This window comes from Drosophila subobscura, chromosome A (genome assembly GCF_008121235.1).
Source record: "Drosophila subobscura isolate 14011-0131.10 chromosome A, UCBerk_Dsub_1.0, whole genome shotgun sequence".
NCBI lineage: Eukaryota > Metazoa > Arthropoda > Insecta > Diptera > Drosophilidae > Drosophila > Drosophila subobscura.
Window position 1 is genome coordinate 11,411,546 of NC_048530.1, and position 15,486 is coordinate 11,427,031.

Genomic DNA, 15,486 nt, shown 5'->3' on the forward strand with positions numbered 1-15,486 from the left:
CAAATGCCTCCAATTGCTGGCCGGATGGTTACGGATGATGATGATGATGATGATGATTATGTTGCATGCCCCCCACTAATCCTCTCTCTCTCTCTCTCTCTGTGTGTGTGTGTGTGTGTGTTGTGGTGCATACTGCATGCTGCCTATACCTCTGACCATATCACATGAAGCGACATAATCATCATAATCGCGTTGACACTACAAGCGAACGCCTGTGCAGGGAACACCCGAGATAGGCGCATACCACAAAGGCAGACAGAGACAGACAGACAGACAGATAGAGAGAGAGAGAGAGTGGCAAACACAGAGACAGGGTTAAGGGAAGGAGCGACGTCGTGTGCTTTTATTTCGGGGTTGAAGTGTCCCACTCCCAGGCACCGCGATTAGCGATTGCTTATCAATTAACACAGTTCGCCAGCTATCAAAGTGAACAGTCGGTCCGTCGGTCCGTCGGTGTGTCGGTGCGTCGGTCCCTCTCTTCCATCGATAAGGCTGTGTGCCAGCCATGAGTTGATCGAACCGCAACTTAAAGCTGATTAAGGGGTGCCCACGCCCACACACAAACGCAAAGTTAGCACGAAAAGCGTAGGAGAGTGTAGTCCATATGGGCTGTCACCTGCGACTCATCAATGGCTGAATGGCTGGGGCAGTAATGACATAGATACGGCCATAGATACACCCCTTGACACCAGCTAATAACCATCAGGCAGTGCTAGAAGGTCAGCGATACAATTAGGCGCATGTTTTCTTAATGTTCTGCCTTCGAAGAAGCCAATGAACTGTCAAAGGAAGTCAGAGACACTTGTTCGGAGTAGGAACTCTGCAGATTTATGAATGGAATGATAACTATTTTATTGTCATTGCTGATACACCTATAACTATGTTGGCTTTTCAACACTGACAGCTGTACCAGTACTCGTGAGCAAGAACTCGAGCAGCACCACCCCTCCCCAGCATCGGGTAGCACCCCTGCCACACACCCCCGGACACAACCCAGCCCAAACCCTAACCCCAACCATTTGGTGTGCTATGAAGTGTGCGCGTTGTAATGTGCGTTAATAAATTTGATTTTAGATTCTCTCGAACCATCAACTTTAAAGTGTCGCTCTTCAGCCGCCGCCACTCGCCTCTCTCTCTCTCTCTCTCTCACTCTCTCGCTCTCGGTTCTCGTTTTTATCAGTTTAATGGGCGGGTCGTAATGCAATTTGTGCGACGCCCCACCCACCCAGCCGCCATTGCCGACAGCAGCCGGGAGTCCTGTATGCTACCCAACCCAAAGACCCCCTCCCCGGCCAAAGATATGCCCGGGCTGCTGTGTAAAGCAATTTTGATAAATTTATGGGGAATACGCTTTCATGATAAGCTAATTAAATTCAATCGCTGTAACCAACTTTGCCAAAAACCGAACCGAAATTCGACTCCAACCTCCGCTTCCTGGCCCATCTCCTCCTCCTTGTCCTCCTCCTGTTGTGTGCCTACTGCCGCGTGGCTGTTGGCTTGGTTTGGTTGAGGCTCAGCGATTGTTTCCATATCGTCGGGCAAAACTAAAGTGAAAAAATTAGCGACAAGCGAGTGGCTTTGGTAAAGGCACAAAAATGAAGAGAATCCCAAAGAGAGAGTGGGAGAAGTTTGGAATTGGAATATGGTAATGGAGGTAAGACTGTTCCCACAGTCCTCAAATAACTTGTTCGCTGATAAAACACAAGAGAAAGAACAAAGAAAACGTCAATAGTGGGAGAAGCAGCTCAAACAAATACTAAAGGATGTAGTTCCAGCTATAAAACTGCATTTTGCATGGGCTAAATGAACACTGAGCATGAATGCGAAATTCCAACTCATTTATTTCAAGCACTGCAAATAGCTTAGACGTAGAGGAGGCTTGAAGGGTAAGGGGAGCAGCAGCAAAAGAAACAGAAGCAACAGCAGCAACAGCAGAGAGAGGCTAACAGCATACCAACATCAAGCACAGAAGAGCGAGGCCAACAGCAGATCAACAGGAGAGAAGATTAACAGCCGAACGACTGCAAAGAAGCAGCAACAGCAGAGCGAGGTTTACAGTAGAGCGAGGCTAAGAGCAGCCCAACATCAATAACAACACAACGAGGCTAACAGCAGATCAACAGGAGAGCAGATTACCAGCAACAGCAAATGCCCTCCAATGAAGATTGTAGCAACAGCAACAGCAGAACAATTCTGACGGCAAAGAAGCAATAACAGCAGCAACAGCAGAGCAAAGTTAACAGCAGAACAAGGCTAACAGTAGAGCGAGGCCAACAGCAGACCAACATCACTAACAGCAGAAGGTTAACAGCAGATCAACAGGAGAGCAGATTAGCAGCAATAACAGAGACGAAAAGGCGACGAAACTAACAGCGGACCATCGTAAAATGAGAATCGCAGCAGCTAGCCCAACACCAATAACAGATCTATGTATGTAGTTCTATTGATCTATTCTAAATGACAGTTCCTCCAAGTAATAACAAAAGGCCAATGATGGACTGAAGGCAATGAAGGCTAAACACTGCCAATTACTTCCAACTAATTTAACCCGATCAAAATTGTCGCTTTAAATGAAAAACATATGCAGCGAATGGGTTGCATGTACATATGTACATACATATGTACATACATCGGGCATGGGGCATGGGGCATGGTCGGGGGCCATGTTCGTTGACGATTTGGATAAGCATTGTGTAAATTTTGTGGAAAACATGCGCCATTAACATAATTATAATTAGGCCTGACAAGCGAATTAAATTCAATTTTCATTATTTTTAATGAAGAATGCAGGAAAAAGCACACAAAAACCAACCAATGGAGCTGCGGATGCCCTCCCAATGGGCAGAGTGGAGCTGAAACTGGAACTGGAACTGTGGCTGGGGGGGGAATACAAAAAAAACCCAACCGCATCAACATATTTATCGCATTTGGTCGGGATTCGGGTTTCGGGATTGTGTCTTGTTGCATATGTTTGGGCGTTCATGCGAGAGGAAAGGCTGATTTGCATATTAAAGTCCAAACATAAGGCTAACGATGATAAATCGATCCTAATGTCGGTGTGTGGGTTGCTGGGACTCCAACTGGTGGAACTGAAACAAATGCCAGAGGCTTACCACTGCCAGTATCTACAATTATTTGGAATTTTCTTCACAATTAATTTAGAAAGAATTCAACAACATTGAACGATAGTGGTGTGTACATCTTTAGGGCTTTGTATCCTTTTTGGTGTGCAGCAGAAGCTTCTTGATCTCTTCCTTCTCGGCGACCTCCATGTAGGTCTCGCCATTGGGCGTCAGCAACTTGCGATTGGCGCCCATCTTCAGCAGACACTCCACGCAGCTGGTGTGCCCCTCCCAGATGGCAGCCAGCAGCGGCGTGATGCCGTACTTGTCCTTCCTGTCCACATCGGCCCCCATGCGGACGAAGAACTGCAGCAGCTTCAGGTGGCCAAAGTCGGCGGCATAGTGTATGGGATAGCGCATTCCCAATTCGGCATTGACGTCGTAGTTGTTGTTGACGAACAGAGACTCTACCTCATCGTGGGCCCCGTTCTTGATGCTCCACACGACATCTTCAATCTTACGTTCCTGAGGCATTTCTCGTTTTAGTTTTTTCTCGTTACCTCTACTCGTTAGTTCACGATAGACTCGCTATGCTGCGTGCTTTCCGTAGCTTCCATCTGTGTGTTTGCAGTGACCAATCGATCAACTGTTGAATACTGAACTTTTGTTGAGTTTTAATTTGAATTTTTACTTTAATTTTTGAATTTAGTTGGCAGCCTACTTCATAGTCGCCTTTCCACTTTTTGTTCGGGCAGAACGTTGCCATTGAACTGTCAAAACTCTCAGACAACGAAATTCAAAGTTGTCGCAGTTTCAGTTTTATATTTTTCGTCAACACACGCACAGCTTCAGGCAAATCAAAAAATTCGAACTAGTTTAAAAAAAAGTCTCTCCGAATTTTGGTTTGTGCAACGAGTTAACACTAAATTCTACACATTTTGGAAGTGAAATTGCAGTCTCATGGGTGAGCGATTGACCCTTCTGTCTGCCTGAGGAAAATATAGTATTCCCTTGGCGTTGAGTCCGTCCATTTGTCTGCGCGAATTCAAGGCACTATTTTATTTCCTTTTGCCCCAGCAGAGTTTCCGAACACCTGCAAAGAGTCCATTTCTTCGATGTACACAAAACTTCAGCAAGCTTCGTTACGGTGTCGCATTAAAATGGAATTGGAGGAAATTAAGCTGGAACGTTTATTGGCTCATCATACGTGCGTATCTATGTGGCACATTGAATCATTGAATCTCACATTTATGTCGTAATTTACTTGCAGCAAGGAGAGACTAAGGCAGGATCTTCTCAACGAGGAGACACTGCACTGGTATCATTTCAGAAACAAGATTGAATATCAGCGAGAAATTGCACGCAGGCGGTATGGAAGTATTCCAGTGGGTATGGTCCGCTATCTGAAACCGAAGGATGAGTACGAGCGCCAGCTGGAGAAGGCCAAGGAGGAGTATGTATCCATGGAATACGCTTCCATTTAACATTCCACAATACTCCTCTCCTAAACCATTAAGGGCCGAGCTGGCATTGGAGGAGCAACGTCTGTTCTTGGCAGCGACCACCTCGAAAATGCCAGATGATCCAACGGAGGAGCATCCAACAACATCTCAAAATAGCGAGAGGCAAGACGAGTCTCGACCAGGTCCATTTGTGCGCAGCTTCGGTGCAGACTATTCACACAAAAATCAAGACAAGTCCAAGAAGTAATATCCCCCCTTCCAACCCAAATGCCCACTCAAATATCTCTCTGCCCAAGGCTTGTGCCACAGCCCGAGAAAAACGAAAGGACAGACTGCAATGAAACCTCAAATACAATTTATTCGCACAAGTTGTTGCAATTTCAAATTGATAAATCAAACAGTTAGGGGCTTGATTGTTGATACAACACAAATCACAATCCCAATCCCAATCCCAAGCAAATATCTGGTTTAAAGTGCTGCTTCGATGCATTAAAAATAAATTAAATGTAATAAAGCAAAAAAAGAAGAAAATAATCAAAAATAATCTGTGTTGCGTGTTTTCTATAGGCGGATGGATCACTCGGAACATGCGTTTTTGCTGCTGCTGCTGCTATTCCATTTATCGATGGTAGCCCACAAATATTTGACAGTTGTCAGGTGCGGCTGCTGCTGCTGTTTACGTTGTGTTGTGTTAACCCTTCGTTAACCCCAAACGGATGTCGGGCCAGCTGGTTCTGTCCTATCCAAATGCACATACATATCTACACACATGTGGGCATACATAAGTATGTACGTATCCCGCCCACATCATGGCCATCGCCCCCGTTCTGCTCCTTCGACCCGACGCTCCAGCGTTCCAGCGTAGCAACGTAGCAGCGTCCCAGGCTGCGACCTACGCGCCAGACGCAATTTGTATGCAAATTTCCATGAGAATCTCAACACATGCAAAAACAACAACCATACAAAGGATACACAGGAGCAGCAGCAACAGCAGTAGCAAAAAAATTGACTGAGCGTGAATGCAATGGCGAGAGAGTGAGGGAGTGAGAGAGAGAGTGTGGGGGTAGAGATTGGGCAACCAATTGGTTACAAATACATAATAAGAAATAGCCAAAAAGGGAAAGGGAGGAGAGACCCACACAACCCACACAACCCACACACAAAAAGTGAAACTGTAAAGCGTTGTGCAACACTTGAACATCGGATACCGCCTTCGCTGATGCTGACGCACATAGAGGGACGCTGTTATTTCGTGAATATGATCTGAATCTCAAGGGATATTTCCTATTATGAGGCAGGGAAATATTATTAAATATTACTCCCAAAACGCGTACGTGAGAGGGCAGCAAATGTTCTGTGGCATCCCCAGTACCTGTTGCTGCACATCCATCATTCCTGTCTGATGTTTGATGTTGCTGCTCCTGTCCATTGTTTTTGGTGCCAGTTGTGGGGTATGGGGTATGACTGTTAGGGAATTCCTTACCTTTTGTACGAAAAATTAGCATCTCTGGTCACTTGTGATCCGATGGCTTGTCCGTTACTGGAAGTCCTTTCTTAACGGACAGTTCACGCTGGAGGAGGGGCCGCTCCGTAGACGAATTGTGTGGTAGCCACAGACTCCACACACGCAAAGGCGCAGGCACATCACAATAAAAGAAATGTAAAGGAGCGGAAATAAAAATAAAATTAGCTTCAATTGTTTTGCTCTTCTCGCACTAGAGCCAGATACGAGTAGTGTGGCATAGTGGGATGGCTGGAGAGTGGTGCTAGGGTTCGGTTCTGAGGTTTCTATGCGGTTCTGTGTGGGATACGTGTCACAGCCCACACTCATTCGAAGGGGAGGGTGGTGGCAGCATACCAAAGCCACTTTCTATGCAAATTTTTATGTGTTAAATGCATTTTGTTGGATTTAACATTCTCGCTGATTTTTTGGTTTACATTTTTGCATATAAATGAAGGCAAACTTTGCTTTGGTTTTTGGGCACACAACGAATAAAAGAGGCGTGGCCCACACAGATACGAAGAGAAAGTGGGAGTGGGAGTGGGAGTTGGAGCGGGAGAGCCACACAGACACACAAATTAGAGGATTAAGTAGCATGAATGCTGTGCTGTGCTGTACTGTGCTCCTTCCTTTGGCTTTGGAGCAGCTCCTTTTGCTTTGGTGCCTGGGATCCATTGTCTCAGAAGTAGCAGCAGCAGCAGCAATGGCAGCAGCAGTGGCAGTGGCAGTGGTGAGACAATTACGCTAATTCGCCTGAAATTGTTTTGCATTTTGCCTCGCTCACAGGCAGCACCCACCCCCACCCTGCAGCACTCCCACTGCTCACTCTCTCTCTGTCTCTCTCTGGCAATGACAATGACTGCACCAGCACCAGCAGACTCTCACATGTGTGTGTGTGAGAGGAGCAGAATCTTTTCATCGCTTGTTTAAACAGTTAAATTTGATTGCGCTGTAAATAAAAGAGAGAGAGAGCCACAGCCACAGCCACAGCCACTGACAGTCTCTGCCAGAGGGAAATGTCAGCTGAAACCCGTTATTAGACTCACACCAAAACGGAACGGAACGAAACGAAACGAAACGAGTCTAAAACCAAAGTGTACATAATAGTGCGACAATTTCCCAGAGCACACCAGCAGCATCCCATCCCATCCCATCCCATCCGAGACCAGCGAGTGTCCAGCAGTAAATCTCGACTTTCTGCCCAGTCTAATTAAAGGATAAGAAATTGGAGCAAGGCTGAATGGGGAATGAACCGCGGAGAATGCACATTAAAATGTCTGCACACAGACGAAGACTCAGATGTAGATGAACACAAAGACGAAGGCTGAAAGAATAACAATGGATTGATAAGTAATGTTTAGTAGCCTACTTAATCCTTTAGGATTCCTCTGGGCTTTCATTTGCTATTCAGATGACCGCAAAAACAAAGCAAAGTGGAGTGACATCATGCGAAGGAAAACCTTCATTATTGCATAGTTCAAAAACCAAATGAAAAGTGTCCAAGTGGGGGCATAATCTGGAGCTATCCGAACACTTTTTTTTGTGCTTTAAATGAAACAAATATTGGGTTTTGGTTTCCAATTAGCCTTCCACTTTTGGCTTACAATCACCCAAAACTCAGCTCAAATTCCTGAAAAGAAGGAAAGGTTTGTGGTTCATTTTATATTATTTTAGCTTTGGCATTCCTTGGGTTGTGCATAAAATCAATTCATTTTGGCCCTACGACTTTGCTTCATATATTCCTGTGGAGTCTTTCCCTTTACATTGCTTTCATTTATTCCATTCGTAGGGAAACTCCCACGCTGTCCCTGTCCTCTCCAAAAATGTGCCATGAAATCTCACAGTGAAGCAAATCCATGGAAAAATAAGGAAAGAAGGAAAAAATTCACCTTAAAAATAACAGAGAGATATCCTGGCGAAAAATGCGAAAAACAATTCACTGGAGTTTTCCTCTAAAAATGCTCCTTGTGGCCCGTGGCAGGGGAGGGACGTGGGAAGGGCCACTTCCCGCTCGACTTTCTCATAAATAAACATCACAATTATCATAGGTAAACAAGAAAATAAATACAGAGTCGGAAGAAGCACACGGAAAATGAAATGAAAAGCAACAATTCAATTTCCATGGCTTTTCATGGTCTCCTGTTTACATGGACCCACAACATAGCCATAACCATACCAAAGCATAGCTTTCCCCATCCATTTCGAGGCACTTTCCACTTCCACTTCCACTTTCCACTTGAACTCGAGCTGCTGCTGCCACTCACCATCCCACCATCCAATCCACCATTCATCGCGCGAGCGAGCGAATATTCATTGAGAAGTTTCGTGTCGACAACTTTAAGTTTGAATGCTGCTTGCTGCTCGTTCTCTTGCAGTTGATTGCTTGAAATTCATAATGATAATAATAATAGGAGTAGTAATAGTGCGTTCTGCACTAATTGCAGCGGCAACAACGACAGCGAAAAGAGCAAGAGCAGCAGGAGCGGAAAGAGCGGAAAGAGCGGAAAGAGCGGCAAGAGCATCCCAAACACTTGAGTTGTTCACTTGTGCACTCGGCAATTGTTGGCCGAATGGCTGACTGGCAGAAGGATGGAGCAAGAAAGGACCTGGAATACTGGCAGGATAAGGGCAGCAGCAGCAGCAGCAGCATCAGACGAAGGAAGAGGTGGAACAGGGCGTCACTTAAGTCAAAGTGAGAGAAACTTTTCAGCGCCATTCGAATGGGCAACCAGATAGGAAATACCCGGAGAGACGTGAGCAGAAGGACGGAACGGTGGAGCGAGGATGTGCTATGCCCATTCGTTCATTCAACCGTTTTGCCGCTTGCATTGAGGCAAAATTGTTCTACAAAGATACGAGTAACGAGAATAGAGTCAACTAGATAGGACGTGGCAAGGATATCGCAGCAGCAGCAGCAGCAGGAGAAGCAGGAGAAGCACACAGCCAAAACACTCGCATCCCCATTCACATTTCTAGTGCACTTCATTGCTGTCGCATCTACCCAATCCTCTATCCTCTATCCACCATCCTCAACCTTCCAACTCCCAGAAACCCCACAGATAGACAGACAGACAGAAGGACAGACAGGATCCATGGCAGCCAGTGCCAGTGCCAGAGCCAGTGCCAGTGCCTGGCTGAACGCTGTGCGCCGAGTGCTGCAGGCGCTGCTTAACTTTAACTTGAACTCTAAAATAACAACCTTCCGTTGTTTTTGGCTTGTTCAGTTTTCGTATAATTTCCTTGCAGGTATTTTCATTGCCTCCCCATGGCCATCTCCCATCTGCCGTCTCGCTTGGCCCCAGCCACACCACACACAAAAGCTATGACAGCTGAGGAAGGACAATGACGGGGCAGAAGGACATTGACAACGGTTGACGAGCAACAGCCTAGAAGGCACTGACATTCGCCCAAGTCAAGACTGCTCGGACTGCCAGATGAGTGAGTGATTGAATACATTTGGCTGGCAATAAGTGGATCAATGAATGAGATAACCAATGAATGGTTAGCCAAACGAGTGTCCGAGTGTCCGCCGAGTGTCCGCTGAGTGGACCAAGTGGATGACTAATGTTGCACATTTTGTACCATGAAGATGCCAGTCCCAGAATGATGAATGCTGAAGGATCTGCTCGGGCAACACTCTCTGCCATCGTGATTATGTGTACAAACATGTAATTTACACAACACCCGCCCATTGTATGGCCGTTTAATGAATGCATTCAGTGATTTATCCACGGCCAGGGCACGGGCACGGGCACCTCTCGTCCCTCTTCTGCCCTATCGAATGTACGGCAACATCCGTTTGAATGCCTCATCAGCGACTGAGTGAATGTATGAATGAATGAATGAGTGAGTGAATGAATGAATGAGTGATTCGCCATGCACATGCACATGCACATGCACATCCATGGCTAATCAGATCTGGTTAGGGAGCTAGCTGCAGCCCATCCCACTGATTCGATCAATCAGAGCACTCAATTACTCATTCCCAGGACTCATTACACTTGATGAGTGTTTGGCATTCAGTCGCTTGCCGGCCAGCTGCTTGTATCGTGCCATGGGCCGGGAGAGGGCTATGTGCTTATATTTCTGCTGCTCTGCCACAGCCACACAGCCACAGCCCCTGGCCAACTGTTACTTGCCACTTAGGCCCCCTGACCCCTGACCCCTGTCCTCCTCCTTTCAATGAAAACGAACGAGGCAAGGAACTGCAAAAGCTGCCACGGTCTCCCTCCCCCCTACCGCCATTTGGCCTGCAGCAACTTTTCAGCTGCCATCACCTCCTGCCTGACAGACTGCCTGCCTGCCCGCCGCCTGCCTGGCTGCCTGCCATCGACCCTGCCACCTGTGCCACGCTTTGGGGCATTATCATCATCAGACGACGGTGTGCGTTGTAAATGCTGGGAATGCTTCTCCTGCTGCTGCTGCTGCTGCTGCTTCAGCTTCTGCTCGTATCTCTCGTATCTTCTGCTGCTGCCGCTGCTCCTTCTGCTGCTGCTGCCAACTTGTGTATGTTGTCATAATAGCATGTGCCACGCCTTCCCAAGCATTTGCCAGGGGCGGTCTGTAATAAAAATAACAACTTAACTAAGTAGACAATGCTGTATCGCTCTCCCTCTCGCACTCTCCACACTCCCACGCTCCGTGAGCAGTCATCAGCCAGTTGTTGTCAAACTGTAAGCAGCTTTTGTGCATCAGAAGAGGCAGGCAGGCAGGCAAACAGAAGCGGAACAACTAATCGAAGAGAAGAAAGGACCAACTGCACATGCACATACACTTGCAGACAGCGGATAATCGGGATCGCTGCCTCAATCGGGGTCTTTCAGTCAGAAAACGAAAGCATTCAAGCCATAGGCAGTGATCAATTAATAATAATTTACACACTTGACATTGGTCTTCAACAAATTAAACATTAATTAGTTGGGTAACGCCAGCGATCACCATGTAAACATCTACGAGGCAGAGCCTGGGTGCTTGATGTGATTTGATCAGAGTGGAGATGACTTTCCTGGGCACCTTGCGACGCGTCTCATCCTCTTCCTTCTCGTCACTCTTCCGATGCTTCTTGGAGGTCTTCTTTTTGGACGGCAACTTGCCCGTGTCCAGCCTCTGCTGCATCCGCTCGACCTCCGCCTGGGTATAGTTCCGCTGCACGGGCAGCAGAATTGTTGTGTCGCTGGAGCCTGGGAAGCGCATAATTAAAACTGAAGAATCAGTTGTAATAATATTCATAAATGCTGATTCGTTTTGCTGCAACTTACCCGGCGCCTTGCCCCTGCGCTGTGCCAGCTGAAACATTGTCGGTTGGGCAGCTAAATTGAGGTTCAAATTACAGCAAAGTGACACTCCGAAAAGCTAAAACAAGTTCTGAAGTTGAAACCTCTGCCTACTGCCAGTTGGAGGGAGTTCAGCTGGCAGCCGGAGCATTGCAGGCGATGTACATAAGCGATGGATCCTACGTTGTCAAAGTGTATTCCAAAGAATAAAGAACAACAACCACAGGTGCATAAAGGATAGCGTTAAGCTGTGCAGCCAGCGGTTGTCGTTGTCTTTGTCTTTGTTGTTTTTGTTTTTGTTTTTGTTTCGGCAAACGCTCGAAAGTTTCCTTTTATCTAAGATGAATAATCTAGGAGCGCAGTGTCCAGAGTCCAGAGTCCACACTGTGGCTGCTGGCCATCTCCATCTCCATCAGCACCTACCCCCCACCCTGCCGCATTTGCTGGCTGGAAGGGGGGGAGGGGAAACCGCAGCAGCCACAGCCGTCGCACCTTTGCATTTTTATTGTGGCTTCTGATATGCCCTGCTGGCTGGCCATGTCCATGTACATCCACTACAAGGACGCTGCTCGATGAAGTGCTCGACTGGACCACGAAGAGGATACACGAGAGGACTGGACTTTGCTGAATAATTATTGCCAAAGCTGCACTCGTAATACAATGAATAAAAGCAGAGGAAAGAGGTTTATGCGTATTAAATGCCACACTAAAGAGTAGCCCATGGGTCGACTCTCTCTCTCTCTCGCTGGAGTAGAGCTTCCTCACCCTCCCCTGCGCACAGCCATTACCGATTGTTCTTGCTACTTTCTGTTGTTGTTTTGTTGCGGCTTCTGTTCTGCAGAGGCAGAGGCAGAGACAGAGACAGAGGCGATAATCCAGGAGCATCTGTAGCTGTGTAACTCTGGACTGCCTCGGTGCCTCACTGCCTGCCTGCCGCTGGCCAAATGCTTAATCCTTGTGCGGAAATACCGTTACGCAGCAAAGTTTTGGCCTGTGCCTGTGCCTGTCCCTGCCCACTGCCCACAATCCAGTCCTCAGCTACCTACTGCCTCCCCCCCCTGCCCTGTCTATGTGTGTGTTTCCTTCTGCTGTTGCTGTTTAGTTAACTCAATAAAGGCAAGTGGCCAGAGGGGTGGGGCGTGGGCGTGGGCTTGGGCATGGGCATGGGCATGGGGTGCAGGCGATAAAATAATCTTTCTCTCTCCGTCCTCATCCCCCTCTCACGCTGTCCCTGTCTCCTCACCGCTTAGGGAAAAAAGTGCTGACGTTTGCGCAAAAATTTGCTCATGCTCATTTACTTGTTTACGTTATTTTCTCATTGTCGCTGGACTTGGTTGCTGCTGGCCCCCCGCCCCCCGCCCCCCCGCTTGCTGTTGGCTCTTCTGAGTGCCGCATACCCTGCCCTTTCGGGTGTCCATGGGCTTTCCTCCATTCAGCGACTATTTAAACGCGAGAAACTCAAACTCCCAACTCGAATCTTTGCATCTTCCATCCATATCTTATGTGTAGCTTCAGAGAAGGGTATCTCCAGTGTTGGGGTTGGACTTTCTTTTGCTGTTTTTGGTGCTTGTTGCTGGCTGTTGTTGCTTTTGACAATTACGCAAAAAAACTGTTGGCATTTACCACAAGCATACGGCTAGAGTCACTCAGCAGGACCGAGGCGAGGGGCTAACCAAGGTTTAAATAGATGGAAATCGTTGGGTGGACCACAGATACTGCGGCGAGTAGAGCTGAGAGAGGGGATGAGAGAGAGAGGACAGTTTCATGTCAACAGAAATTGTTCTGGTTCTGGTTCTGGTAGCAGTGATAGGACCAGTGCCAGTGCCAGTGAAATGGCCAACCAGCTCAGCACTTTTTGCTCGTAAAAGGATAGCCCCAGCCCCAGCGCCAGCCCTAGCCTCATGCCACAGCCCCATCAGAATGCCGCCTATCCATTAAAACGTTAAAAGCTTCTTGAGAACGCGTAAAAACTATTCGGCTATCTGGCAGTGGGACTTCAGTGCCTTCAGACTTATCCCCCCATTGGGCCAATCCCCTCTTCAACTGCTCCTTGGTGGGAGTTGTAGCTCCTCGGCCTCCTGATGCGTAACATCATTAAAACTTGAATAATCAACCCATCCAGCCCACTCCACCCACTATACCTCCATCCCGCTCTGTCTGTCTGTTCCCCTCTCTCCATCTCCATCTGGCTATATAGAAACAAGCGAAGGAACAACAACAAAGTAATTCACTTTTCCGTTTGCAATTTGGTGCGATTCCTCTTGTGCTTTTCTTTTCTTTTCTGGCTTTTTTTTGTTGGAAACGGGAACGCTGGTGCGACGGTGGGTGGCTTTATTTGGTTTGTGTGTCTGGGGCCAAGGAAACAAGTTCCGGAATTGGGTTAGAAGACAACAACAACAGCAGCGGCAGCGGCAGCGGCAGAAGGAATAGCAAAAGTACGAGGAGTACTAGAAGTAGGAAATGTGAATACAAGTGAGTGTTGGCAATGCAGAAACGGAATAAACAAGCAAACAGGATAGAAATTGGAAGAGAATAGACCAACGGAAATATGAATTTTGAGTGCCAAGAGGAGCGACCGAAACAGCCGATCAACAGTGCGAAACAGAAACAGAACGAGAAGGGACGTGTGAGACGCTTCTTACGCGTCACAACTTTTATACCCGGCACTCAGTACTACATCTTCACTTACATTTTATCTTCATCTGCCATCTACATCAACAACACGACTCAAGCCAACACGCTCCTTTCGCTCGCCACCCTTCCCTAGAGCCACACACTGCAGAGTCAGGGCAGAGACGCGGCAGAGGCAGAGGCAGAGACGTGTCAGAGGCAGATGCCTCTGCCACTGCGCGAAGCAGAGTGTGAATGAGAGAATGTGCAAAAAAACAAAACAAGGCTGCGGTCGTCATAAATGTGGAGTCAGCTGCCAACAAGTAATTTAAATTATACATTATTTGGACAATTATCTTAAAGGAAGAGACTTCTCTTGCGAGTATTTTAACCCATGCCTTATGCCATATGTTCTGTCCAAATTTCAAAGCTAACAACTTAATAAGTGCATAATTAAGAGACGCTCATTGTTTCAGCGATGAGAGAACGTTTTCTATAGGGCCAAAAAAAGGGCAAACCTGCCTGTGGAATATTCCTCAATGCAAATGCGAGTGCAAATTTGAGTTGGCTGATGGGTGTGTTTAAGCAAGTGAAGCAAATGAAGTGCGCCACAATTTACATTCGAATAAATTTGATTATTCAACACACGAAGATCGCAAAAAACGAGGGAGAAGAGGGAAATGCGGAAATGCGGAAATAAATATGAATATTCATGGGCGATGAAAATGAGATTTCCCAAAACGATAAATGAAAGCACAAACCCCCGCAGAGATGAGTTTGCTCTGGTGCCAATCGATTGGCCATCGATAAACAGGTCTTACCCAGAAGGGTGGCGGTGGGAGGGGGAGAAGGGCGAAGGATGTGGGCTGGGGATGGGTGTGCGGAAATGATTGCCGAATGGCAAGTAAACAAAATAATTTATCATTTTGGCGGAAGTTCTCGCCCTGGAAGATGTCTAAGGAGGAAGAACCCCGCGCCCCAGCACCTTTCCCATACAACACTCGGCCAGAAAAAAAAGAAAAAGAGAGAGCAGGAGAGGGAGAGAGAGTGTGTGGCAGAAGGGTGAAGTGAAGAGATGGCAGTGCAGGCGAAACTTTGGCGCAAACAAAATTAACGGTAATAACTTGGACTTTTAGCCAACAAAAAATGCTTGCCCCTGCATTTGCATGTGTGTGTGTGTGTGTGTCGGTATGCGTGTGTGGCCATCCACGTTCTGCGGTGAGCAAATAACCATAATGAAGTTTGCAAAGTTTTTTTGACACATGCAACACCCCCCGCCAAGAAGCAAGAGAAGCGAACACACAACTTGCAGGAGGGATCGGGTAGGGTCTAGGAAGGGGAAGGGGAGCACCCCATAAGGGTTCTGGCCCTGTTGAGGCCTTGGGCCTCCCCTGCTTTTCGGCCATTGCCAAAGTGTTTTGGCCGCGCTTTGGCCAAAACGACAAGCAAATATTTGCCAAGTGGCAAACAAAACTTGGACCAAGAACCCTCCAGATAGCAGAACCCAGATCCCAGATCCCAGACCAACGATTCGTGGACTCCGAACTGAGCACCCTGCTGAGCTCAACGATTTTGCA

At 47.3% G+C, this 15,486-nt stretch overlaps 3 protein-coding genes across 4 annotated transcripts; 1 reads left to right on the plus strand and 2 right to left on the minus strand.

Annotated features, from left to right (window-relative positions):
* Positions 1 to 3,184: 3,184 nt before the first annotated feature.
* Positions 3,185 to 3,639, minus strand: LOC117893210 (myotrophin). Its single transcript, XM_034799742.1, has one exon. The coding sequence runs from the start codon at positions 3,594 to 3,596 to the stop codon at positions 3,204 to 3,206; it is 393 nt and encodes a 130-aa protein (XP_034655633.1). The 5' UTR covers positions 3,597 to 3,639; the 3' UTR covers positions 3,185 to 3,203.
* Positions 3,640 to 3,883: 244 nt separating this feature from the next.
* Positions 3,884 to 5,015, plus strand: LOC117891547. 2 transcript variants are annotated; one of them, XM_034797067.1, is made up of 5 exons: positions 3,884 to 4,026; positions 4,143 to 4,269; positions 4,333 to 4,515; positions 4,580 to 4,707; positions 4,760 to 5,015. In XM_034797067.1, the coding sequence occupies exons 1-5, from the start codon at positions 4,023 to 4,025 to the stop codon at positions 4,864 to 4,866; spliced, it is 549 nt and encodes a 182-aa protein (XP_034652958.1). In that variant the 5' UTR covers positions 3,884 to 4,022; the 3' UTR covers positions 4,867 to 5,015. The 2 variants fall into 2 exon arrangements, with proteins under 2 accessions (XP_034652958.1, XP_034652964.1); XM_034797073.1 differs by having other exon boundaries at positions 4,580 to 4,894.
* Positions 5,016 to 10,917: 5,902 nt separating this feature from the next.
* Positions 10,918 to 11,361, minus strand: LOC117891570. The gene is made up of 2 exons (XM_034797096.1): positions 11,285 to 11,361; positions 10,918 to 11,227 (listed from the first exon to the last, which is right to left on the minus strand). The coding sequence occupies exons 1-2, from the start codon at positions 11,319 to 11,321 to the stop codon at positions 10,929 to 10,931; spliced, it is 336 nt and encodes a 111-aa protein (XP_034652987.1). The 5' UTR covers positions 11,322 to 11,361; the 3' UTR covers positions 10,918 to 10,928.
* Positions 11,362 to 15,486: the final 4,125 nt, after the last annotated feature.

Bases quoted from the DNA above. Each gene is read 5' to 3' on its own strand.
- LOC117891570 (XM_034797096.1), bottom strand. From the start codon at position 11,321: ATGTTTCAGCTGGCACAGCGCAGGGGCAAGGCGCCGG. The intron at 11,228-11,284 runs GTAAGTTGCAGC...CTGATTCTTCAG, and splicing joins GCGCAGGGGCAAGGCGCCGG to TTTTAATTATGCGCTTCCCA.
- LOC117893210 (XM_034799742.1), bottom strand. From the start codon at position 3,596: ATGCCTCAGGAACGTAAGATTGAAGATGTCGTGTGGAGCATCAAGAAC.
- LOC117891547 (XM_034797067.1), top strand. The intron at 4,516-4,579 runs GTATGTATCCAT...TAAACCATTAAG, and splicing joins CTGGAGAAGGCCAAGGAGGA to GGCCGAGCTGGCATTGGAGG. The intron at 4,708-4,759 runs GTCCATTTGTGC...AAATCAAGACAA, and splicing joins GCAAGACGAGTCTCGACCAG to GTCCAAGAAGTAATATCCCC.